General features: G+C 48.9%; 1 protein-coding gene across 2 annotated transcripts in view; it reads right to left on the reverse strand.

Moving 5' to 3' along the window:
• Positions 1-27,960, reverse strand: part of numbl (NUMB like endocytic adaptor protein) — a 134,845-nt gene that overhangs the window by 27,503 nt on the left and 79,382 nt on the right. For both annotated transcript variants that reach the window (XM_052044105.1, XM_052044106.1), the window contains one exon: positions 1,026-1,167. In XM_052044105.1, coding sequence (XP_051900065.1) covers positions 1,026-1,167 — 142 coding nt within the window. The remainder of the gene's footprint in view (positions 1-1,025; positions 1,168-27,960) is intronic.

Here is a 27,960-nt window from a genome sequence, read left to right on the forward strand (position 1 = left end):
GGACATTCTCTCTTCTCTCCTCTTCCATCAGGCAGAAGATACAGGAGCCTGAGGGCACGTACCACCAGGCTCAAGGACAGCTTCTACCCCACTGTGATAAGATTATTGAACGGTTCCCTTATATGATGAGATGGACTCCGACCTCATGATCTACCTTGTTGTGACCTTGCACCTTATTGTCTACCTGCAATGCACTTACCTGTAGCTGTGACACTTAACTCTGTATTCTGTTATTGTTTTTACCCTGTACTACCTCAATGCGCTCTGTACTAACTCAACATAACTGCACTGTGTAATGAATTGATCTGTAGGAACGGTAGGCAAGACAAGTTTTTCATTGTACCTCGGTACAAGTGACAATAATAAACCAATAGCAATAGTGATATGGATGCAGCGGGTCCCGATGTGGAATCAGGGGAGAGAACATGGTTGGGAGTGGTTTATAAGCTCCCAAGCCTCCACCTGTCCACGTGACAATAAACTCGACCTGACTTGACTGCCCCACTCCCAACCTCTCCCGGTCGTACCCTCAGCCGGGTGGGCTTAGGATCGATTCCTGGAATGCATCCCTCTGCAAACTCCTTCAATCCCATTATGGGCACCCTCAAAATCCAGGCCAGATCATCTGGGATAACCCCCACCAGCAGACTGGAAACATTCCGCAATCTTGGACTTGCTCCGACTCTGCTTCCCCGCCAACTTCCCTTGCGGTATCCCCAGCAGCCGGGCTCTTCCAGACCTGGATCTCTGCGGCTCCCTTCCCTACTAGGTCCCGGAAACGCAGTGCCAGAACGTGGGAATCCAACCAGTCGGGAGCGAGGTGGGGATAGAGCAAGAGGTGGCGCTCCACCACAATGAACAGTGGAACAGGCTTGAGCCACGAACCTCTCCCTCCTCCCTTACAACGACCAGTGGCTCGTCCGTCTGGGTGGACTCATTCCCGAGGGAGCTCCCTGCACAGAGAGAAGGGGGATGGGGGGTGTTGTTCTCCCCACCCTGGAGTTGAACACCGGCCGGTAACTCACCCTGACTGGGAAGCTGCACTTGCCCTTCCGCACTGACTCCTCGTCGGACTGCCACTGGTGTGGACGGCTTGCCTCTGGCACGTACGGCTGTTTCTTCCGTCGTAGACTCTGCCTCAGCTTGTTCATGGCGGGAGCCCTCTCCCTGCACAGAGTAATTTGGGGTGGGGTGGGGTGGCGGGGAGGGGAGGGAGTGCAGAAACACACATGATTAAACCAGTTCCTTGCTAAGCCCCCACTACTGAGGCACAGCTCTGTTAGAAAGTAAGCAAGTCTAAGTCATTTTTTTCTAACTTTTTTCCGAGAAACATTCGGTCCGTCTTTCTCTCCCCACGGACGCTGATCAGCCACCCGTGTCTGGAGACACAGGAAACTGTAGATATTGAGATCTGGAGCAACACACAAGATGCTGGAGGAACTCGGACAGTCAGGCAGCGTCCGTGAAGGGAAACGGACAGTCGATGTTTCAGGTCGTGACCCTTCGTCTGGACTGTAAGGTGGGGGGGGGGGGGGTGGCAGGTGATAGGTGGATCAGGGTGAGGGGGAGGTTGACAGGCAGATGGGGAAAGGGGGGAGTGGAGAAGGTGCCAGAAACAGGAGGAGATGGGTGGAAGTGACAAAGATTTCTTTATTAGTCACATCTGCAACAAAACACACAGTGAAATGCATCTTTTGCGTAGAGTGTTCTGGGGGCAGCCCGCAAGTGTCGCCACGCTTCCGGCGCCAACATAACACGCCCACAACTTCCCAACCCGTACGTCTTTGGAATGTGGGAGGAAACCGGAGCACCCGGAGGAAACCCACGCAGACACGGGGAGAACGTACAAACTCCTTACAGACAGCGGCCGGAATTGAACCCAGGTCGCTGGCGCTGTAATAGCGTTACGCTAACCACTATGGAATCTAACAGGAGAAGGTGAAGCATGGAATAAAGGTGGGAAGATGGGAACTGGGGGTGAACTCCTGCGTCCTTCCAGCATTTTATTTCAGATTTCCCGTCTCTGCGTCTTTTTCAGCTGTGAGTCGTGTCAAGTTCACGGTTGCTGTTCCACTCACCACCACCAGAGGGACCACTGAGACACCCTCTGCTTCCAGTACATTGTCCATGGGCAGGGGTAACTATGGGCGACTGCAGAGGACAAAGTCAGGCATCACCGTACCGAGCTCAGGGGGGGGGGGGGGGGAGGGGGGGGGTGGCACCAGGGAATAACACTTGTTCCTCCATCCTTTGCTCTGCAAACTTTGAAGGGGCATTCATTATACAGAGTGGACGTGGAGAGGACGTTTCCATCTCTGGGAGAGTCCAGAATCTGAGGGCACAGCCTCAGAATACAGGGACGTCACTTTAGAATGGAGAGGAGGAGGAATTTCTTCAGCCAGGGGGCAGTGAACCTGTGGAATTCATTGCCATGGAGGGCTGTGGAGTCCAGGTCATTGGGTGTATTTAAGGCAGAGATTAAGAGGTTCTTGATTGGTGGGGGGGGGGGGGGTGGTGGTTAAGAGTTACGGGAAGGAGGAGGAGTTGAAGAAAAAGAATCAGACTCGATGCGCCGAACAGCGTAGTTCTGCTCCTATATCTTACGGTCTTATTATTTGTCAAACCAAAGAGCCAACGCTTGAGGCATCATATTTAAAATACGATAGAGGTGTTCAAGATGCTCGTAGATGGGCACATGAATGTGCGGGGAATGGAGGGATATGGACGTTGTGTAGGCAGAAGGGATTGTTTTAGTTGGGCACTTGATTACTAATTTAATTAGTTCAGCACAACATCATGGCCCGAAGGGCCTGGCCTGTTCTGTTCTATGTTCTGTCTCACCCACGGTCAATTGGTCGCTCGTGCAGCAACAATGAGAACCAGCAGGGGTCACTAGAGAGCCAATCTGCCCCACTTAGAGCGAGCAACCTGCCCTCTTCACCCCAATCGCCAACCATCACAAACCGCATCCACCCTTGGTCAAAGTACAGGTAATACCTGGGACAAGTTCAAGCCCTATCTGCCACTGTGCTAGAGATTGCCCTCCACCTGCACACCCTCTCCTAACCTCCACTTCCCAACCTAAACCAACGCCCAAGGTCCGACCAGGCGCACAAAGCACGGCTCAGGGGTTTTCAGACTGTGAGACAGGCAGCCCCGTAAACAGCCACGATCTCTCCTAGGACCAACCCGACCCATCGTCATGGTTACATTCTTTTTGCTGCTTCCTGTGCACGTGGACCTCCAGCCCAGGCAGCTTCAGGAGGACGAGGGTGCCGGGTTCAGGGAATCACGGCCAATCACAGGTCCCGAGCAATGTACCTCACACCCAGCAGCCAATTGCAGAGCACGTGCAACAGTCATAAAGCTCCAGTGAAACCAGGGGTGTGTGTGTGTGTTCCCATAAGATATAGGAACAGAATCAGGCCATTTGGCCCATCGAGTCTGCTCTACCATTCAATCATGGCTGATTTTTTTTTAAAAACCCCATACTCCTGCCTTCTCCCTATAACCCTTAACTCCCTCACCAATCAAGAACCCATCAATCCTTAAATGCACTCAATGACCTCCACAGCCGTCTGTGGAAATGAATTCCACAGATTCACCACCCTCTGGCTGAAGAAATTCCTCATCTCCATTCTAAAGGGACGTTCCTTTATTCTGAGGCTGTGCCCTCGGATCCCAGACTCTCCCACTGATGGAAACATCCTCTCCACGTCCACTCTATCCAGGCCTTTCAGAATCCGGTAGGTTTCAATGAGATCTCCAACTTTGAAATCCACCCAACTTTGCCCCTCGTGTTGAAGACGACCTGTGTTTGTGGACACATCAAGCTGTGCTTGGAACCAAAGCACACAAACACTACGTGTGGAGGTTCTAACCTGCCAAGGATGGGTCTGGCCATGTTCCATTCAGTTGGACCTTGGTGCATGACCTGTCCTTTGTAGAACAGTATCTGCAGGAAACACCTTTGATGACAAGTCTACCAGGCAGTGGTCAGCACGGACTGTCCTGAGGGCTTGGCCGGAGAAAGACATGATGGGTCCTTCTCGGGATGGATGGGCTTCCTGAACAGATTGTCAAAGCCGCTTGGCAGAACTCATTCGGCAGAACTCTCCAACAAGCACCAAGACCTCGCTTGGCTGGCGGTGAGAGGGAGCCTCCCTGTTAGATCTTTCCTGCACAGTCAGAGGCTCACGCCCAGCACATGGCTGGGTGTGGATGAGATGATCGCCCACCTCTTTCTTTAGCCAGAGGGTCGTGGATTTATGGAATTTGTTGCCACGTACAGCTCTGGAGGCCCGATCATTGGGGATGTTTAAGACAGAGGTTGATAGGTATCTAATTAATCAGGGTATCAAGGGATATGGGATCTACCAAAGTCTGGAAAAGGACACAAGGGTCCTTATTGATCTTTGTCCTGGGCAACCGCATAATGCAGTACTCTTCTGCTCCACAAGCAGCTCCTAGATGTGCTTACCGAGACAGACATTGAACACTGTTCCACTCAGTTGATGTAGAAGACCCACATTGATCTGCCCGAAACCTAGTGGTCTTCCAGTGGAAGGAGACGTCCACAAGCAAACACTGCTGACTGGCACATTCCAGGGTCACAAGATCACAATCACAAGACAAAGGAGCAGAAGTAGGCCATTCGGCCCATCGAGTCTACTCCGCCACTTCATCGTGAACTGAACTATTCTCCAATCTAGCCCCAATTCCCAGCCTTCTCCCCATATCCCTTGATACCCTGACTAATTAGACACCTATCAATCTCCACCTTAAAAGCCCCCAATGATCGGGCCTCCACAGCTGTACGTGGCAACAAATTCCATAAATCCATGACCCTCTGGCTAAAGAAATTTGTCTGCATCTGTTCTAAATGGGTACCCTCTAATTCTAAGACTGCCCTCTTGTCCTGGACTCACCCACCATAGGAAACAATTTTGCCACATCTACTCTGTCCAGTCCTTTCAACATTCGAAATGTTTCTATGAGGTCCCCTCTCATTCTTCTGTACTCCAGTGAGTACAGTCCAAGAGCCGACAAACACTCCTCGTATGTCAGCCCTTTCATTCTGGGAATCATCCTCGTAAATCTTCTCTGAACCCTTGCCAACCCTCTGCAGGGTGCAGGGGCTCTGTAGGGGAGGACCACAGTCTGGGGTCCTGTCACCACTGGGCACTCTCAGACACTTCAGGGGTGTATTGTTGAAAGAGGAAATGCAAGTGATACTGGTGCTCGGTAAGATAATGTATTGGTTCAACAGCGCAATGAATGTAAAGGCATGGATGGATTGTATTGTATTTCTTGTACATTTTTTTTTAATCAATAAAAATTATCTTGGAAATAAAATCCCAGCCACTTGCAAGGCCCAAAACATCAGCTGCCACCAAATCACCCAATACTGTAGGAGTTTCCTTTCTGTAGCACACAACACTCACCAATGTTTATCAATGCACCATAGAAAGCATCCTATCTGGATGCACCACGGCTTGGTATGGCAACTGCTCTGCGCGGGACCACAAGAAACTGCAGAGAGTTGTGGACACACCTCAGCACATCACAGAAACCAGCCTCCCCTCCATGGACTCTGTCTATACTTCCCACTGCCTCGGTGAAGCAGCCAACGTAATCAAAGACCCCACCCACCCGGGTCATTCTCTCTTCTCTCCTCTTCCATCAGGCAGAAGATACAGGAGCCTGAGGGCACGTCCCACCAGACTCAAGGACAGCTTCTATCCCACTGTGATAAGACTATTGAATGGTTCCCTTATACAATGAGATGGACTCTTGACCTCACAATCTACCTTGTTATGACCTTGCACCTTATTGTCTACCTGCACTGCACTTCCCTGTAGCTGTGACACTTTACTCTGTATTCTGCTGTTGTTTTTACCCTGTACTACCTCAATGCACTCTGTACTAACTCAATGTATCTGCACTGTGTAATGAATTGACCTGTACGATCGGTATGCAAGACAAGTTTTTCACTGTACCTCGGTACAAGTGACAATAATAAACCAATACCTTTCACATCAGTATTGGCTTATTATTGTCCCATGTACCGAGACTCAGTGAAAAGCTTTTGCTTTTGCGGCATCCAGACAGATCATGTCATACACAAGTACATCAAGGTAGTAAAAACAGAATGCAGAATTACAGTGTTCCAGTTACAGAGAATGTGCAGTGCAGGCAGACAAATAAAATGCAAGGGCCATAGCGAGGTAGATTGGGAGACCAAGCGTTCATCTTTTAGCATATGAGAGGTCTGTCCAAGAGTCTGATAACAGTGGGGTAGAAGGTAACACCTGGTGGTACATGGTCTCAAGCTTTTGTATCTTCTGCCTGACGGGAGAGGGGAGAAGAGAGAATGACCGGGTTGGGAGGGGTCCTTGAGTATGTTGGCTGATTTCCCGAGGCAGCGGTACATCCTCAAGCAGCAAGATCCCACACATTGCACTAAAGAGACGACAAACCATGAGTTCAGGGATGTGGATGGAGCAAACGATTCCCCGCGACCCTTGGGATCTCATGACAACATTTTAAGTTTCGGTCTTAACAGGTAGGAGTTTGAGGAGGAGAAGTAAGGACTTGTAACTGGATCGGGACAGGGAGGCAACTTGTATTTAAATTGGAAGGTAAATGTGGGGCAACTTTTGTTTGAAGAGGTGTCAGCTCCCCTTTAAATGGTTGTAGATCCCTCCCCTTTAAGTACAATTCTTGTCTGCAGAGTGTATGATGGAGAACTGGTTCCACTGCATACTGAAGCTGTGATCCCAGGGCAGCCTTGCTCCAACCCTCTTTAATTCATTTCACTGTTTCCACACAAGATACTTTCCAAACATTAATCACTGGCAGATGGTGGAGTTTCTCTTTTCAGACATTGTGCAGCCGTGTTCTCCTCCCCACCAGAGTAGATCCAGCCTCAGTCACGGGGCTTTCTTTAGGAGAATCATCCAGGGCCAGGGGCGGAGAGAGTGTCCGCCGCAGAGCAACTCGCTCTGCCGGGGGTGGGGGGGGAGGGGTGGGTGGCAGACAGAGACAGAGAGGGAGAGACAGACACACACAGACAGAGACACAAAGACACAGAGACAGACACACACAGAGATAAAGACAGAGAGAGACACACAGGGGGAGAGGGGACACACACACACACAGACAGAGAGAACATATGGGAACCAGAGTTCCAAAATAGCTCCAAAAATATGTTCATCGATATTTCTCTTCTCTTGAAAAAAAAAATCAATTGCAGATGAAGGAAAATTCCAGAAAGTGAGGCCTGAATATTTTCTGCCACAAAAACAAATGTGAAACTGGCACAGCTGAGGAAACAGAGCAAATGAGAGAGAGAGAAGCTGATGAGGTGATATCTAGTGATGTTGGTTGAGGAATAACTATCACCATGACAATGGGAAGTCTCCAACCTACACTATACCTCCACCTGAGGGGTCAGACAGGGCCTGCAGCAATAACCTGAAGTTCTCTGGTTGAGTGTCGGGAGCGGGACTCGAACCCACGGGAGCTCAGGGGGCGAGGGTGCTCCTCTAATGGGACAGCAGGCAGTTGGGCCAAAGGGCCTGTTTCCGTGCTGTGTGACTTTATGATAGGATTGCTCAGAAGATCTGCATGCGGTTGATGGGCCAAATGGCCTCCTACATCACAAGGAGAGATTCGTGTGGTGGTGTGGACTGTGTCGGCACCAGGTGCACAGCATGGGGGATCGCGGACCCCCAGCCAGCAGCCTCTCCCCCATCCCCACCCAGGGGAGTCGGGGTGTGTGAGGAAGGTGCCCAGGGGAGGGGGAGGGAACGAGGCCGGCCCCCCCTCGGGGGCTCTTGGCAAGGTCATCAGGCCGCTGGTGGGTGGGCAGAGGGAGAGGGTCTGTGAGGGGCCACTGGGAATCTCCCCCCTGCCCACCTTTCACTCTCTCCCGCCCACAGTGGGGTAGGCCCAGCCTGTTAACCAAGAGCACAAACAACCCATAGGCTATTTGACTGTGAGAGGCACCACAGGCAAGCTAGTTCTGTTCTGAGCTGCCATCTGTGTGCCTATACATTGCACACACACGTCACATACACAAGGCTGGCCTGACCCTGCACTGTCCCATATTCCCCACATGGGATTATTTACATCCTCTGCTCAGTGGGGCTGGTTAAGAATCAGCCACATTTCTGTGGGTCAGGAGTTACACGTGGGCCACACTAGGAACAGGCAGGAGCTTTCCTCCCTCGTCACAAAGTTGGCACACAGAACAAAAAGCTTTTTGCTATATCTGTACATGGGACGATAATAAACCAACACCTGATGTGGGTGGATGTTGGGGGGGTGGGGTCAGAGTTGATGCGAAAAGTGAGCTTAGTGTAGATGGGTCTTGGGTAGCAGATATGCATTGGGCTGAAGGGCCTGTTCCTGCATTGCATGATTCTATAATTCCCTCTCCGGAAGAACATTAATGAACCAGATGGGTTTTTACAACATTCTGGTAGTTTCAATGCAAGTTATTGATGCCAGGATTTTATTTTATTCACAACAGCTGAAACGTGCTGGCTGCTGTGCCGGGATTCGATCTACCTCCCGATCGTTAGTCTGCAGGCCTCTGGGGAACTGATCCAGCAACTTGACCACAGCTCGGCCGAGATGCCAGAGGTTAACATTAACTTCTGGGAACCATTCTGAAGCCTCACTCAATATGAGAGAGGAAGTGAGCTAACTGTTCACAGAGGGTGACCGGCTGCCCATCGTAACCTGGCTCCCTGGCACCACACCCAACACCCCCACTCCAGTTAGTTAGTTATTTTTGGGATAGGGACATCGCTAGTAATGGCAGAATTTATTGCCCCCAGAGTGCAGAGGCAGATAAACATCGAGGTAGGGTTAGAGGCACATACAAGGCACACTGTGTAAAGGCTGCAGATTCCCTCAGTAAATCAGGTAGGTTTTTAATGACAATCTGTTAATTCCATTGTCATCATTACAGAGATGGGCTTTATAATAAATTCTAGCTTTAATTAATTAATTATTGAATTTAAAATTCCCAGGGCCTTAGTGGGATTTGAACCATTGTACCACTGCACTGTAGCTCAGTGCTGCCTCTGCTGGTTGGGTCAGGAACACCTTGCACACAGAAGTGTGGGAAACAGATTCCAAACTGATCACACAATCCTGTGTTCCCATTGGCTGAGGGAATGTGGGGGCCGATTACCAGAAACCAATAGGGGGCAGTGCTGGGAGAGAAGGGAATACAATGCATGTTAACAAATGGGCAGGCACAGTAGTGTAGCGGTTAGTGTAATGCTTTACAGTGGCAGTGACCCAGGTTTAATTCCCGCCGCTGTCTGTAAGGAGTTTGTATGTTCTCCCCGTGTCTGCGTGGGCTTCCTCCGGGTGCTCCGGTTTCCTCCCACATTCCAAAGACCTGTAGGTTAGGAAGTTGTGGGTGTGCTACGTTGGCGCCAGAAGTGTGGCGACAGTTGCGAGCTGCCCGCAGAACAGTTTACACGAAAGATGCATTTCACTGTGTTTTGATGTACATGTGACTAATAAAGAAATCCTATCTCCATGTTTTTTTGCGCACGTCTGTATGGAGCCATGTGTACATGCATGAACATGCGTGAGACTTCCAAGAATAGGTCGACAACTGGTGCAGCAGCTGCCAAGTAGAGCTTCCTCTGCAAGTGGCAGGGTTGAGGAGATCAGCCGCGTCCTGGAATGGGACCAATTTCCGCATCATCCTGACTCACAGGAGAGAGTTCAGCCAACTCTCAGGAAAACAGCTCGAGATCAGCTGTCAGGCTGAGGTTAAACCGGAGCTTGGCGCTGTAAAACCTTGTTCTGCTCATCCAATTCTGGTCTCCTGCGCGGCCCCCAATTCCCATCGCTCCAGCACTGGCAGCCGTGCCTTCAGCTGCCTGGGCCCCAAGCAATTGAATCCCCTCCCTACATTAAAGCTGACCAGTCTGTTAGACACCCACTTCAACATCTGTTGGTGGCTGAGTGGCGACTGTCCCAGGAAACAACTGGGGCTACTTTGCTTCAGTAAAAGCACTAGATAAATTCACATCATCACCAGGCATGTATCGAATTTTACCCCAGAACGGCTCTAGCCCAGAGCAAGAACTCGGATTTACTTCTTCACCCCCGCTGGGGGCTAAAGCTCTATTGGAACCAGCTTCATGTCAGACAGTTAATCAAATCCTGTAAATAAACTTCATGCTGATGGATGTGTCAGACACCGGGAGAATACTGATTCAAGGCAAATAATTGCGGTTTTCTTTGCGAATGGCTCCCAGATGCGTTTCTACAGCAGGACTGAGAGAAAGCAAACAGGCTGCAGAGTGTGGGAGAGGGGGGGGGGGGGGGGGGGGGGGGAAAAGAGAGAGAGAGAGTGCGCTACAAAGAGAGGTGTCCTAATCTGACTTTGATACCCTTTCTCATGCCCTGGTCTGGTCTCAATTTCAGGTCGGTGAAGCCCCTTGCCCTATGCATCCATCAACCTCCTGTCCTTATGGTTTCAACACATCCACCTTCCCAAACAAAGGTCCCACTGTTTCTAAATTCCTCCGTTGCCTCTCCGCTCCCCATCTCTACACCCCAGACCTGCTGTATTTAATCCCAACACATGTAAGGTGATCCATTTTGGGCAGGCAAATAGGGGTGGGATACATACAGTAAATGGTAGGGTACAACAGAATATTGATGTACAGAGAGAACTTGGGATCCTAGTCTGCAGTTCCCCAAAAGTGGACACAGGTCAATCAGGTGGTGAAGGCAGCACATGGCACACTTGCCTTCATTGGTCAGGGTATAGAAAACAAGAACTGGGTCATTACATTGAGGTAACATCCCAACTCTTCTATTCTATATCCTGACTACACATGGAATATTGTGTGCCGTTCTGGTCACTGCACTGCAGGGTTGCAATGAAGAGAGTACAGAGGGAATTCACTGGGATGGTGCCTGGATTGGAGGACCTTAGTTATGGGGAGAGATGGGACAGGCTGGGCTTGTTTTCCCTGGAGTGAAGGAGGCTGAGGGGTGACCTGAGAAGTTTGTTAGATTACAAGAGGCATAGATAGGGTAGGAAGTCAAACTGGAAACAAATCTTATTCCCTATGGTAGGATATCAAAATCAAAAGGGAACAGGTTTAAGGTGAAAGGAAGGAGATTTAAAGAGGGGTAAGTTTTTAAAAAAAATACAGAGCAGCTGATATTTGGAACTCTCTGCCAGAGGTGGTGGTGGAATCAGATACAAACTATGTTTAAGAGGCATTTAGAAAGACAACTAAATAAACCAAGCAGAGAAGCATACAGTCCTACTGCAGGCAAGGGTTAGTGTCACCATGGGCATGATGGGCTGAAGGGTCTGTTTCTGTACTGTACATTTCTATGACACTGACCTTGGCCTAACTCTGGCCTCCAAATTTAAATTACTCCCTGCACCAGCTGCTGAGTTCTGGGCTTCTCTAACCTTCTTGGCCTCTCTCCCATCCTTTAAGACACTCCTGAACCTCTCTCTCCGACTGATCCTCTGGGCACCAGACCCATATGCCTTGGTGTGGGATCTATCTGACTGAGCTCCTACAGGCCAAGATCACCCCAGAAGCAGCCTGCTGTGAAACTAATTGGGGGAGGGGGGGTGGAGTAGGGTGGGGTGGTGGTGGGTTGGCTGTGGTGGAGCCAGAGTCTCAAGAGACAGTGATCTATGACTGAGATAAGAAAAGATTTCTTCACTCTAAGGGCTGTGAGGCTCTGCCATTCTCAATTGCTGGACATCTTCCACAGCAAGATCCAAAACTTTGGACATTGAGAATTGGGATCTGTGGGTGGGGGGTTGCAGAAGAAGTGGGCAGCAGAGGGGCATGGCCTGACTCTACACACCATCATTGTGCAAGGAACCCTCACCAGTGGCAGACAATGCAAGCTCTGAGCTGCATTATACATTACTCACACTGGATTGTTACACATAGTTAACATGATTAAATATTAATAATTTAATAATTTTCTATTAAATATGTAGCAGACATGAAAGTAAGCTGGCATGGTGTTAAAAAATGCAATCAGTACAAATAGGTCATACTGGCAAGCTAGTCAAGTTACTTTCTCTTTGATAATCATATCGTGTTTTAATTTATCCAAAAAAGCTGGGGGTAGATGAGAATTTTAAAACAGACATTGAGCTGGCAGATGCTGCCTGACAGGGTGATAGAAAAAATGATTCAGTAATAATTTTTAAAAAGGGAATGCATTGGATAAATGCTCAGTGAGAAAAGGCTGACAGGTTTTTTTCTTAGGGAAGTGGAACTAACTAGAGATCTCCTTCAGAGCCAGCCGACACGTTTGCACGAGGGATAACAGAACTCAAGGAGGAAGAAGGTACAAAGTGGCAGATTGGAGTCAAACTGGTACATTGGGAAGCTGGGCAATCATGACAAAGAACATCCTTTCATTTCTCACGTAGGAGAATGGAGATGTTCTTTAGGACAAGAGTTGTTTCTGGGGCCAATCCAGGTTTCTGCCAGAACTTGCAACAGTATTGATAACTCTTCATTAATGAACCATGGTAGGGGGTGTGAAGGATCAGCAGCAAGTGTACAATCGTTGTTAGAAGAGCCTCTAACAAACTTCTACAGATGTGTTGTAGAAAGCATCCTGACTAGTTGCATCATGGTCTGGAAAGGAAATTTGAGTGTTCAGGAACACAAGAACCTGCTGAGATTAGTGGGCTCAGCCCAATACATCACTGACAGATCCCTCCCCACCATTGGAAGTATCTACACAAGGTGCTGACATCCAAAGGTCCCACTACCTGGGCTACGCTATCTTGTCGCAGCTACCGTCAGGCATCCCACAGCACCAGGTTCAGGAACAGCTACTTCCCTTCAACCATTTGGTTCTTGAACCAACCGGCACAACCCTAATCACTGCCTCAATCTAGCAACATGACTACTTTGCACTACAATGGACTGTTTTATGCTCTAATTGTGTTCTTGTGATGTCTGGGGTCTTTAATTATGTCAGCAGCTTTATCAAGGCAGTGAGAAGTGTGAACAGAGTCCATAGAGGTGAGGCTGTTTACCATGTGCTAAGCTGTGTCCACAACTCTCTGCAGTTTCTTGCAGTCCTGGGCAGAGTAATTGCCACACCAAGCTGTGAAGCATCCAGATAGGATGCTTTCTATGGTACATCTATAAAAATTGGTGAGGGTCAATGGAGACATGCCAAATTTCTTCAGCCTCCTGAGGCAGTAGAGGCACTGGTGAGCTTTCTTGGCTGTGACATCTACACGGCTGCACCACAGCAGGCTATTGGTGACATTCACTCCTAGGAACTTGTAGCTCTCAACCTCAGCACCTTCAAAACCAGTTATTGGGAGCGGGCAGGCGAGAATGCACTCTTTTGCTTATCAAGAAGCCATCTCTGGCTTAAAAATATTCAAAAACTTTCTGGGAGAGTTCTAAAGATTCACTGCCCTTTGGAAAAAATCTCAAATGGGTGATCTGATTATCTTTTTTTAAAAAAGTCACTCCAGTTCTAGATTCTCCCACAAGAACAGATGTTCTCCCCACAAGCTCCCTGTCAAGACCTCACAGAACCTTACCTTTCAATCAACTCAGCTCTCATTGTCCCAAACTCCAGCAAATACAAGCCTCGCCTGTCCAAATCGTTCTTCACCAGTTATTAGTCCAGCAAACCTGCTTCCGATACAATAGAACAGTACAGCACAGGAACAGGCCCGTCAGCCCATATCTGTGCTGACCATGATGCCAAATTAAAGTAATCCCATCTGTCTGCACATGGGACACGTCCCTCCATTCCCTGCACATTCACACATCTAATAACTAGAAGCCTCTTCACCATCACTATTGTATCTGCTTCACCACCATCCCTGGTAGCCTGCTCCAGGAACCTACCTACTAAAAAGCTTGGCTTGCACATCTCCTTTAAACTTTCCCCTTCTCACCTTCAATGTACTTGACATTTCTACCATTGACATCTTTCCTTAAATAAAGAGACCAATAGTGTACACAGTACTCTAGATGTGGCCGCAGTGCCTGAAATAACTGAAACACAACCTCCCTACTTGTATTCAGTACAACTATTAATAAGCAATAACATCCACTTTGCTTTCCTAATTACTTGGTACTTGGACACTGGCTTCTTGTGAATCATTCACAAGATATTTTAGTCACATGTACAGCGAAACACATCTTCTGCGTAGAATGTTCTGGGGGCAGCCCGCAAGTGTCGCCACTCTTCTGGCACCAACATAGCACGCCCACAACTTCCTAAGGATGCAATGATATCCCGGCATCTCAGAACTCTGCAATCCATCACCATTTAGATAATATTCAATTTTCATGTAAAATGCAGTTTCACATTTTCCCATATTATTCCAGTACAGCTATTGCCTCTCAGCCCCAGTGACCCGGGTTCAATCCTGACCTCCGGTGTTGTGTGGAGTTTGCAGATTGTCCCTGTGGGTTTGCTTCAGGCACTTCCATTTCTCCCAACATCCCAAAGATGTGCAGGTTGGTGTATTAATTGGCTGCTGTAAATTTCCCCCTAGAGTGTGGGTGAGTGGTAGAATCAGGGGGAGTCGGTAAAAAGCACAGAATATAGGAGAACAATTGATGGGCTGAAGGGCCTGATAGCTATGCTGTTTCTCTGAGACCCTCAAAGTTACCTTGCAGAAAGGTGCATTGAGAAAGGCTAAAATAAATAATCTGCTGGAGGAACTCAGTGGGTTGAACAGCATCTGTGGGAGGAAAGGAACCGTCGACGATTCGGGTCAAAAACCTGCCGGATTTTCCAGCAGATTGTTTGTTGCTCCAGATTCCAGCATCTGCCGTCTTGTGTCTGCAGAAAGGTAACGTGGCCCACTTCATTTCAACACCAGACACCCAGCAGCACAGCAAAGACAGTTTGAATGTACCCCTGCAGCAAGTCCTAGTGCAGAACAGGTCCTATTGGGAAGAAGCTGAGATGAGAGGCTTCCAGGCAGGTCGGAAATGAGGAAGAGAGACACCAGACAGATTCCACAGCACCTTCTCTAGGCATGATGGTGACTCCTGACCAACTCACCTGAGGATGCAGCCTCACTGACACCTGTTGAGCCTCCAGGTCCAACACAAGGATCAATGACTTGGTTAAAATACATTAAATCTGTTCATTCTTTTAAAAACAGGGTGCAATGTTGCAGACAGGTCACCCCCAGGTAACAGCAAGGTTCTGTTCATAACCCAAGCAGTCTGCAAGTCAGAAGTGTGTCCACGAACAGAGTTCCCACCCGGCAGAAGATGTCTGGAGCCCTGCGGCAGCCGGCAAATCCACCCCACCAGTCTCCCAAATGATCATTCATACGTACGGGCTGTACACTTGTTGAGAGCTTGTAAACTGTGGGGGAGTGGTGGGGGGGGGGGGGGGTGCGGTAACCTGAATGCAAGTGAATTACATCATTTACAGCATCCATCACATATCATGCAATCCAAGAACACCGTGGTGGACACTGGCCACTTCACATCAGTCTAACCACTCTGCAATGCTCGGTTAGAACTCAGGGGACCCACATCTTCCATACTCTATGCCAGAAGTCTGGGTAGCCAATATCTCAGACACCCTAGGGAGACGACAGCAACTGCACGAAGCCAGATACACCTGCATTCACAAAGCTGTGTGGATGGGAGGAGCTGCCTGTACAGGAAGTGGCAAATGAGTAACCACGACAACAGGTTAGGTTGGCCCAGGTTAAAGACTGGCCCCATCACAACCAGGTCAACCCACCGCTCCACAGACAAAGCACTTGCTCGCTACTTCTCTCATTGATCATCTCTCCAACACAAGTCTCGCTCCAGGGTGCAAAGTCCAGACTGACACTGCACTGGGGGATTGCAGAGTGCCACACTGCCACTGGGTGCAGACAAGAGAGTCTGCACCCTTAAGATACAAGACATCTTTAGTCACATGCACATCAAAACAGTGAAATGCATCTTTTGCGTAGTGTGTTCTGGGGGCAGCCTGCAAGTGTCGCCACGCTTCCAGTGCCAACATAGCACGCCCACAACTTCCTAACCTGTATGTCTTTGGAATGTGGGAGGAAACCGGAGCACCCAGAGGAAACCCACGCAGACACGGGGAGAACGTACAGACTCCTTACAGACAGTGGCTGGAATTGAACTTGGGTCGCTGGCACTGTAATAGTGTTATGCTAACCACTATACTACTGTGTCTACCCTCTTGGGCAGATGTGCAAGACCCCATGGCTGACATTTCAAGAGCAGGGGAGATCTCCCAGTAGCTGGGTCCAACAGTTATCCCTCAACCAACAACCCCAAAGAGACAGTTTCCTGCTTCATGGCAGAGCTCCCACACACTGCAAAGGATGAATTGGCTGTTGCATTGTTGCCTCATTACATCAAGTGCCTTCAAAAGAAAAGTAACTCCATTGGCTACAGCTCGCTGTGGGACATCCAGGTACCCGTGAACACAGCAGCCGGTGTGTCCGGGACAAGAGAAAACAAACCAAGGGAAGTGGCCCACAGAAGGATAGTAATAGGACGATGGAAGCTTTTGGAACAGCTCATGGGAGGCAGCAAACAAGAGATTCTCCCGGTGATTTGTTGTCATTACCTGAAGCTCCAGGAGTTCATGCTTGGAATGTGCCAATGGCTTTGATGTACATGCCTGCCTGGAGACACAAACACCCATTTTGGGTCAGCTTCCCTTCTTCCCCATAAGGGACAGCAACGGGCCATTCACCCCCTCTAGATAGTCTTGCTGATCAAAGTCAAGGTTGATTTGCAACTCCATACCCATCCTTTCCCCCACCAAATTCCTCGGTCACTTTGGGTTGCAAAAGCCCATTACTTAGCAGTGAGGACATCAACACTCCCAAGGCCAATCACCATTTGCTGGAGAGATTTTCGAATTTCTTACTAAAAGTCCTCGCGGACTTCACTTCTGAAATCATTGCAGACTCTGTCCCTCACTCCCAGACTTGACCAACACGAGCAGTTCTCTCTATTCATCTTGGAAACTTCAATCAAATCACCCCACAACCTTCCGAATCCCAGGGAACAGAAGCCCAGCTTGTGTAAAGACAAGAGACTACAGATGCTGGAATCTGGGACAAAAAGCAGAACGTTGGAAGAACTCAGCAGCATCTGTGGAGGCAAAATTTGATGTTCAGGGTCAAGACCTGTATCAGGACTGGAAGAGAAGAGGAAAAATTGCCAGTGTATGTCAGTACGAGAGAGGGGTGTGATGGAGGCTGGGAAGTAATATCTGGAACCAGATAGATAAAAATATTGATGCTGGAGGAGCTCAGCAGTCCAGGCAGCATCCATGGAGAAAAGTAGGCACTCAACACTTTGGAACCAGGTGGGGGAGAGGGGGGGGACAGGAGAAGAGAACAAAGTAAACAGATGACGAGGTGATGAGGAGAACGAGGTGTGGGTTATCTGAAATTGGAAAATTCAATGTTCATACCACCTGTAATGAAGTGGTTAGCGTAACGCTATTATAGCACCAGTGACCCTGGTTCAATTCCAGCAACTGTCTGTAAGGAGTTTGTGCGTTCTCCCTGTGTCTGCGTGGGTTTCGTCCGGGTGCTCCGGTTTCCTCCCACATTCCAAAGACATACAGGTTAGGAAGCTGTGGGCGTGCTATGTAGGTGCTGGAAGTGTGGCGACACTTGCGGGCTGCCCCCAGAACACTACACAAAAGGTGCATTTCACTGTGTTGCAATGTACATGTGACTAATAAGGACATCTAATGGTCTTCATCCCAGCCCTTCATACTACTCCACACTGGTAATCTTTCCTCTTCCCCCTCAGCCTTGACACGGGGTCTCGACCCAAATTGTCAACTTCTGGCTCCACAGATGCTATTTGACTGTTCTTCCAGCATTGTTTCATGTCCCAGCTGGTGTCATCTCTCTACTTAAGCCTTCGAGTCCCAGTATCATCCTGCTGCAGTCACACTAGGTCAAGGTCCAGACAGTGTGGGATCAGCAGACAGCACATGGGGCGCTCCTGTCCTGGCTGCCTCACTGCTCCAGGTGACAGCCTACTGACCTCCAATTGTCCAAGGTTGTCCACGTGGCCAATACTGGGGTCAGAGGCAAGTAGCTGAGAGGAGGAAGAGGAAACAGTTCTCCACCCCCGGGAGTAACTGAGGACTCATGTTGTCCAAATGGGGAAAACTGTGGATGTGGAACATGGTTCCCTGGGGAACATTAACTCACAATACTCTTCCTCACCCTGGTCAGCTGCTCTTTCCTGCGACTGGGGCAAAATTGAATCCCTGTCTGTTTGGACAAGGAGAAAGACAGAAGTCTTGAAAATACTTCACTGCCTCTTAAGAGTTAAAACACCAAGGGAGATCCAGGAGCCGCTTGTGAAAGTCCCACAAAAGATTTTAGTTGCCAGGTTCCATGGAGTAGCACAGTGGGTTTCTGTGTAAAATACGATGTGTCAGTCTCAATGCACCATTCTCTATTAACCCATTGCTAGTTCCTTCAGCTGCCTGCATATAGGCTTGCAAGCATGATCTGAGCCAACTTCCGAGAGACTCGTCGCAATACAAACAGCACTCTTCCAGCTCCAAGTGAGTGCTGCTACACAATGACTGGATGGGCTAATGATGGGAAGGAAGATCTAGGCAGGCTGGTGAGTCAGTCACTACGATAATCACATTCTTTGTGCAAAGGGAGAGTCTCCAGGACTACAGCGAGGTGCTCCTGGTGAGAGATGGCATGGCCTCTATGGGGAGTCATGCAGTAAACAGTGTATGAATGAATGTCCACACTTTGGGGGGGGGGGGGGGAAAGGAGAGAAGAGAGACTGTAGGGTTAGGTCCCTATGCTCTTGCCTGATTCGCTGGACTGACGTAGATGATTTTCTCTCTCCTGGAGGTCTGGGTGACCTCCCTAAAGAGCAGCAAACCATGAGATGCAGCAGAGACCAACTTGGAATGCCTGAGGCTTGGAAGCTGAGGGACCATAGCCTCCAAGGACAACAGTCTAACCACACACAAGCCAGTGTTTTCTGTTGTAGCTGGTTACAGCTCAGTGAGGTGAAAGAATGCAGTTTGAGAGCTGGCCCTTCAAGTATTGTGGTTTCCAAGGAAACAGGGGTAGTAAAACCTGGTAGTTCTATGCAATAGAGAACTGTTATTGTTGAAAACCACAGAGATAAATATGTTGTTCTTTTCAGTTACGTCACAGTAAGAAGTCTAAGGGCAAACAAAAGTCCTGTAGAAAAGCTGGTCAAATTTCCTGATGGAATCTGGGACACAGAAATTGGGGCCCTCTCTGCCCAGCGTACAGCTCTGCCCTGGTTACAATGTTCACCTGCCCACTGCAACCAGGAAGCCAAACTGTCAGGACCACTGACAATGGCAAGTCCACCACCGGATATGGAGCAACAGAACAGACCCAGCAGTAGAACGGAGGGCGATGCTTTGAAGGAGAAAGTCAGAGTGGAGGGAGAAGTACAGCAGTTCCAATTAGAAAAGTGATCGATAATACCTCGAAAACCAAGGGAACAGTCCAATGTTACCGAAATCCCCTACAGCTATTAACCCAGGACAACCTGGCCAACAGCTTCATGGACGGCTCGGCTGGCAGAAGAATCCACCAACTGAGTCCGTTCACCGCCGAGTCTCTCAGGACTCTGGACATTTTTAAAACAAGTCTCCAAACAACACCAGGCAGTGTTTGATTTGGGCTTAGTACCCACACTCAGAGGAACACTGATTGGTTTCCAGTGGGTTTCAGCGAGCCAGATTATTCTGGTTGTCCAATAGAGAGTGGTGTTAGGTCATCACCTACACATTCCTCTCATGGGTTTCCCTCCCTCCTCCCCCCATCCTCCATCTTCATCACTTCCAACACCTCCCACTGACATCATTCCCTCCCCCATCTGCCCATCACCTGAATCCACCAGTCACCTGCTTGTTCTTGCTCCACCTGGCTATCTCCCCCTTGGGCAGAGAGATGGCAGATTGAGTTTAACCCAGATAAATGTGAGGTGTTGCACCTTGGTAGGACTAATGTCAAGAGGCAGTACCCTCTAAAGGGCAAGACCCTTGTGTTGAAGAGCAGAGACACCTTGGGGTGCAAGTCCATGGCTCATTGAAAGTGGCTACACAGGTAGACAGGGTGGTTAAGACTTGTGAAATACTTGCTTTCATTAATCAGGGTATTGAGTACAGGAGTCAAGTTATGATGCATCTCTATAGAACTCTGGTTAGGCCGCATTTAGAGTATTGTGTGCAATTCTGGTCACCTCATTATGGGAAGGACGTCGAGGCTTTAGAGAGGGTGCTGAGGAAGTTTACCAGGATGCTGCCTGGATTAGAGGGCACGTGCTATCGGGAGAGGCTGGACAAACTTGGGCTCTTTTCTCTGGAGCGGCAGAGGCTGAGGGGTGATCTGTTGGAAGTGTATAAAATTACAAGGGGCATAGATAGGGTGGACAATTTCCCCATTGAGTGATCCAACCAGAGGGCATGCATTTAAGGAGCGAGGGGATAGGTTCAGAAAAGATGCGAGAGGCAAATTTTTTTTTTCTTTACTCAGTGGCGGATGCCTGATAGGGTGGTGGAGGCAAACTCAATGGGAGCTTTTAAGAAGGGCTTGGATGGGCACATGAGAGGAAAAGAGGGATATGGGCATTCTGTAGGCAGAAGGGAATAGCTACAGTATGTCAGCACAACATTGTGGGCCGAAGGGCCTGTTTCATGCTGTACTGTTCTGTGTTCTTCCAGTCCAGATAAAGGGTCTTGACCTGAAACATCGACTGCCCACTTCCCTCCATAGACGCTGCCTGACTGGCTAGTTCCTCTAGCACCTCTTGTGCTGCTCCAGATTCCAGCATCAGCAGTGTCTCGTGTCTCGGTTAGGATTACTGGAGCTCAAGACTCAGACCTGCCAGCAGCACAGAAAGAGCCCACACGGCAGAGTCTAAGGGCGGGGGCAAGGAGAGAAAAATAAAGCCAAATTTGGACAAGGTTACGAGAGGCAGACGCAGCAGCAAAGGGGGATGAGGACAAGGAAGTTGCTTCACAGACCCTCACTGATCTGTAAATAAACTTTCCCTGGGCTGGTGACTTGGATTAACGCTCTGCACAGTAACCCAGTACTCGTGGGAACGAGGCCACAAGCTCAGCTTGGATTACAGTTGTGCATTCCAGCAAAGAGCTGGCAAAATACTGGTACCAGCACCAGCAGAAACCGGGAACACTCAGCTTTGACATGCCAGTGTGGGGTTCAAGGCCCACCATCACCTGAGGTCAGAGGGGAAGAGAAAAAAAAAGTCAGCGATCACAACCCTAGAGGGAGCACAACCTGCATCCTTAAAGGACACAGGGTTTGTGATTAAAGTCCAGCTACAGAAGTGAACTGTAGTACATGCAGTACTGGTCATGTCACTAAAGGATTTATGTCATGTGATAAACTGTGCTCAGGTTTCCTGAGGAAGGCCAGGAAAAACCCTCACATGAACTTTGAGTGAGTGATTCTGCTTAGCGTTCTCAGCTCTGCTTAACGCAGCCCCTGACCATCACAGCTTGGGGTGGGGAGGAGGAGGGGGGAGAGAAGGCACATGGAAATGGCCTGTTCCCACTCAGATGTCTGCCTGCCCCCCCCCCCCCCCCCCCCCCCCTGCAGCAGCCAGCAAATCCACCCCCATCCATCCCGGTCTCCCAAACCTTTGATCGTATGGATGAGGCCTCCACAAATCAGGCGATCATAATCCAGGGAGGGCCTGTACATCTGGGTGATTCAAGTGCTTGTCTAGACACCTCTGAAATGCAGTCAGTGACTGCTTCCACCATTCTCTCCCAGTGTTCCAGGTACCCAACGTTCTCTGGGTGAAAACAGTCAGAACGTTATGAGTGTGGCTACACTTCAGAAGATAATTCAGCCAGTGAAGTCACTGAGAGGGAGGGGAAAGGCACTATTGAAATGCAAGGCTCTTTCTCACCCAGCTCTGGGAGTCCCACAGCCAGCTGTGAACAGCTGCACAGGGGAGGGAACAATCAAAACTGCAGATGCTGGAAATCTGCAATCAAATCTGAAAATGCAGGAAACACTTGGCAGGTCAGGCAGCATCTGTGGAGAGAAACAGGTCTGGGACCCTACCTGAGGACTGGGAAAGCACAATCATGTTAGTTTTCAGCAGGAGAGAAGGTGAGGGAGGGACAAATACAACAGAAGGGACTCAAGGAGACAACATCCAAAGATCCCCACCATCCAGGCTGTGCCATCTTCTCGCAGCCTGAAGTCCCCACACCACCAGGTTCAGGAACAGCTACTTCCCCTTCAACTATTCAGTTCTTGAACCAACACCCGGGACATGCCCTCTTGTTACTACCATTGGGGAGGAGGTACAGGAGCCTGAAGACCCACGCTCAATGTTTCAGGAACAGCTTCTTCCCCTCCGCCATCAGATTTCTGAACAGTTCATGAACACTACCTCGTTATTCCTCATTTTCACTTTGTTTTTGTAATTTAGTCATTTTTGTCTTGCACTGTACTGCAAAACAAGTTTCATGACACGTCTGTGATAATAAACCTGATTCTGATTTTCTAATGCGATGTGCCTGTGATGCTGCTGAATGCAAGTTTTCCATTGCACCCGTGCATACATGCACTTATGCATCTGACAATAAACTAGACTTTGACTTTTGAATTTGACATTCACATCGAGAGAGTTACTGGGACCCTGAAGTGGTTTAACTGCAGTTTCCAATCCCTGGCCCCACATACCTCTCCCTCTCACCATGCTAAGTACTCTCAGCAAGCTCTCCAGATGAATCGCAACAGCTTGCCGTTTTATCCAGATGTTTGGTTGGCTGTTACTGGAGTGCACATTCGAGCCATTCACATTCTGAGCACAGGCTGTCAGTGAGATACAGATCTCTCTCCCTGCTCTCTCTGCACTCAGGCATGCACTGAAGGCAGGCCAGATGAAATTAGGCAAGCCACTATGATTTGATTAAGTCATAACAAAGGAGCTGAAGTGCTTACTGTTAAACAAACATTAGTCTTGCAGCGATCTCATCTACACCATCCCTGGGCAATTTCACTTGGGGGAAAACAGTGAAACTGAGTACTCTATCGACACCTCAGTAAACATTAAAACCTTCACCTCCTGGGTAGGGGGAAGGGGTGAACACGGAGACCTCGACTCTACACTGAACGCTGTCGTGGGAAAAGATTATCAGGCAGATAAAAAAGGTTCAAGGATGTGCTCAAAGCCTCAGTGAAGAAATACAATTCCCACTGACACCAGGCTCCAAACGAAGGAGCAGCATTCAGGATGGTAGTGGGAATTTCAAGGCCACGAATCAGGTGCGCACAGGCTCTGCATAAGCAGTATAAAGAGCAGAGCGCTTCACAGACCTCCCACCTGCCCACTTACGCCGCCAGCCGCATCCTGCCCCAGCTTTCCGGGAATTGGAGTCTGGTTCTGTTGTCGTATGCATGGGTGCAATGGATAGCTTACTTGCAGCAGCATCACAGGCAGAGCATCAGATAAGCAGCGTTCACAAGAAAGATAAAAGTTTTTTTGAAAAACAGAAGAATCTGTGGTTTCCACATTATCAGCCACCTTGTGAATACAATTCAGCCTTGATTGTAAGGCACTACAGAAGGGGGAAGAAGGGGGAAGAAGGGGGAAGAAGGGGGAAGAAGGGGGAAGAAGGGGGAAGAAGGGGGAAGAAGGGGGAAGAAGGGGGAAGAAGGGGGAAGAAGGGGGAAGAAGGGGGAAGAAGGGGGAAGAAGGGGGAAGAAGGGGGAAGAAGGGGGAAGAAGGGGGAAGAAGGGGGAAGAAGGGGGAAGAAGGGGGATCTAGCTCAGGACACTCCCACTCCTGACTTCATACTGCCCCTCAGAAACCCAAGCACCACACACAGGCAGCTGCAGTACCAAGGGAACACAATAGCTCACCTGGATGCACCTTTTACTTGCCCCACCCCTTCCCCTCACCTCTACATTGGCCACCTCCCCTCTGCTTTCAGCCCCAACGGTTGAGTCCACTGCCGTCCGCAGATGCTGCCTGACCACCGAGTTCCTCCAGCAGTTTGTCTTGTCTTTTGCTCCAGGTTCCAGTATCTGCCGCCTCTCATGTTTCCACTTTCAGTTGTGGCCTCATGAACCCAAATTTAATTACTCCACCACTGGCAGACACGTCTCCCGATACCTGGGTCCGAAACTCTGGAATCTCCCCCCCCCCACCCCAACCCTCTCCACCACCTCAAGATTCACTTTAATTAGACTTTTGCCCTGACATCCCCATGTTTCCTTGAACAACCCTGGAATATTAAAAAGCTTGCTTTTAAATGCAAAATTTAAATGGAAATGTTTCTTTTAAGTCAATCTTTGTATTTGGGCACCATTAGCAAAGCCAGTATTTACTGCCCATCCCCAACTGCCCCCCCACCCCCCAAGGTGAGGAGTGAGCTGCTTTCTGGAACTGCTGTAGTTCTTCTGAAGGTGCCTCTCTAGGACTTTGGACCCAAGGCAGAGCAATACATGTCTAAGCTGTGAAACACCATGAGTTGGAGGGGATCAGGGCAGTTTCGCTGGGCTTCCACTGTCCTTCTGGACGGTGGTGGGGGCTTGGGAGGAGTCGTCAAAAGAATGGATTCATACACAGGAATTTCACCCCAGGAGCACCAGAAGAGCTCAACCCACCTACGTATTATGAGGGAGGTTGAACATGTAATAAGTCAGGCCAAATCTGTGAAAAAACAAGAATTCTAGACAGAACCAGCTGTTTGACATCTGGCATACATACCAAGGGAGTTTACTGGCAGGATTCCTACATGCACATAGTTCAGAGGAAAACAGATCTACACACTGAGTATGCATCTACACAAGCAAAAACACACTGTGGCAGTGAGTGTATATTTTCAAATGGGAAAGTGTTCAAAACTAATTGTACATTATGGAATTTAATGTCCAATTCTCAAGTGAGACTTGGTCAGGTGTCACATATCCAAGCCTTTTACACCCACCTATTCCCCAGCCTGAGGCACTGCCACAGTAGGGATCTCACTGACAAGATGCTGGAGACAGCCCAGCTCCCTGTGCAATTCCATCGTCCGGGGGTGGGACAGTCAGCCAGTAGACAAATTATGGTGACTGGAACGAGAGCGGTCGGATTATATTTCCAGGATGCGGAATTTGCAAGATTAGCAGCCGGCTGCAAGCAACACGGGAGCACGGAGCCCCACGTGTTGAAGGAGCTGATTGTGTCTCAGTGGGTCTCACTCCTACCCATAGGTCAGATGGTCAGTGGTTCAAATCCCACCACAGGGACTAGAGCACCAAAATCCAGGCTGATAATCCGACGCAGGACTGCACTTCAGAGAGCCTGCCTTGTCCTTCAGAGTGTGACCCACATCACCCCCCTCAGAAAAATATTTAACATAACAGAACAGTACAGGCCCTTCGGTCTATAATGTTGTGCCAACATTATTCCTGCTCCAAGACCTATCTAACCCTTCCCTCCCACATCGCCCCCCCCCCCATTTATCTGAAATCAGGGGAACTACTCCCAGTTTACCTCATTAGTTTAGGTGGGCACGTGGTCAGCATGGACGAGTAGGGCCGAATGGCCTGTTTCCATGCTGTATGACTATCTAACATCACTGAATGAACTGATAGGCTGGTCTTAGCCTCCTGTTTTGTGGGAGCTCACCGTCTCTCCCACATTTCCTATATTACAACACTGCCTGGGCACCAAAAGAACCCAAATCCTTAACGCGGATTCTCCCTCCTCAGATGCTGCCCGACCTGTTGAGCATTGGTTTTATTTCAAATTTCCAGCATCTGTAGTTTTTTTTTAAAAAGATACTTCATTGGTTGAGAAGCACTTTGGCTCTCAAAAGGCGCTACAGAAATGCAGGTCTCTTTCCTTGCACCAGAGCAAGATTTACATGGAAACAACCCACCTGACCACACTGGGTGTTTATGCCTCAGTCTGGTGCCAACACTTCATCAACCCCATCCATACATTGACCCATGACTTGCTGCCTCAACATTTACCTGGCCAACCCCGAAAATGTTTCATTGAAGACACAGCTAAATAGCTCATTATTGGCAAGGGACAAGGGGGCAGAGGAGTAAAAAGTAAAAACTTGCCCCCAGTGTTACAAAGTCAGAGACGAACAGCAGAAATAGACCCTTTGGCCCGAGTCTATACTGACCATCAACTGCCCATTTACACTAATCCCATCTTTTAAACACTCTTCTCAGTAAGTGTGCATCAGAACAATTAAAGAAATGCCCTAAAACACTTGTAACCAGTGAAGATACAAAGTCTTTGTTTCACCCTTATTGACGACAAAGCAGTATTAATTCCATTCTATTCACTGTGCACCAACAGGATTTTGACATCCTTGTTCTTCGAGGATATCTTGCAAAACGAGATTAAAAAGTCTTTCCTGCGCTGATGGTTTCTTGCATTATCCCTTTTGCACTCTTTTGAAGATCAGGACAAGGTTTGTGATGGATCCCCTGGTGGAACAGCCCGCTAACACTGACCTCCACACACTGAGGACTCCACAAGTCAACTGCACAAATTAAAGTGGTGTGGGGTAATGGGAAGGATTCCGGTAACAGAATAAGCACTGCGCCTGCAAGACGTTGGCTCTGCCGCTGAACTCCAGGCACATTCCTGGATGCTTGCATCTCACTGATCCAAGCACACAGACCTAGCTGACAGCCTGCTTCCTGTCTGGGAGACTTGTGGCATTCTGCATCTTCCCTTGTGTGACAAAATTAGACAGTGAATGGGTGGAACGTCGCTGACACTCCTCCCCCCCGCCCCCACACCGCAGAGGTCACACAAAGCCTCGTTCCAAAAATTCCCTTTGTTGTTGTGGACTTTGAAATGGAACCTCGTCTGCTTAACAGGGAGGGTGCTCAAATAAAGAGGGTGGGTCCAGAAACAAACAAGGAACAGGGAGGCATTCTTCCCCGGAAACTTGTTCCGCAGATCAGAGCTGATACAGCTGCAACTACTTTCCCTCTCCCTCCCCATATCACCCAATACCACTGGTAAACACCAGCCTCAATAAAATTAACTGAAACAGCATCAGCTGTGCAAGTTCTCCAAATTACCACCCATGAAGTGATGTGATTCATAAAACTTTCAGGAGGAAGGACCACTTTTGTTTTAAAATATACATGCTCCCTAGTCTCAATTCCTTGATACAGACACACAGTTCCTCCAATATCTTGAAGACTAACCATCTGTTCTAAATTCCAGGAAATACATATCCGCACTTCCAGGGAATACAAGCCCGGTTTGTGCGATCTCTCCTCACTAGTTAACCCTCAAGAGTCTGGGTAATATTCTGGTAAATGCAGCTTGGGGGTGGGGGAGGAGGAAAGAGGGAAATAAGGATGTCTTATTCCCAGAGATTTGTTGCCAAGAATTTCAGTACTCCAGGTAGTCTAATCTGAAAGACCTGGGCCTTTACACGAGACACTAAGTAAAAACTGTACACGAGACACTAAGTAGAAATGTTCACCAGTCTGTTCAGATGGATTTAAATGAACACATCCAAAGAGCAGATCCCCTGGTCAACATTTATCCCAGCATTATTCACACAGATTATCTGGCCATTACTGTTTGTGGGATCTTCCTGTGTTAGTTGGTTACCACATTCCTTGCACTGTGACCACAATTCATAGGAAGACTTGTTTGGAATGATTTGTATTGATCACATGCAACATTTTCCACTGTAGCTTAGTGCACGCAATACCAATAAACCAATTACTTGGCTCCAGATCTCACTGCAGTCTTGGTCCAAACATGGATCAAAAGGAGCTCAATTCTGGAGCCAAAGTGAGAGTAACTTCCCTCTACATCACAGTAGCGTTTGACAGAGTGGCATCGGGTTCTGGTAAAACTGATCGATGAGCATGGGGGGGGGGGGGTGGGG

The sequence above is a fragment of the Pristis pectinata genome, chromosome 35 (assembly GCF_009764475.1).
Source record: "Pristis pectinata isolate sPriPec2 chromosome 35, sPriPec2.1.pri, whole genome shotgun sequence".
NCBI lineage: Eukaryota > Metazoa > Chordata > Chondrichthyes > Rhinopristiformes > Pristidae > Pristis > Pristis pectinata.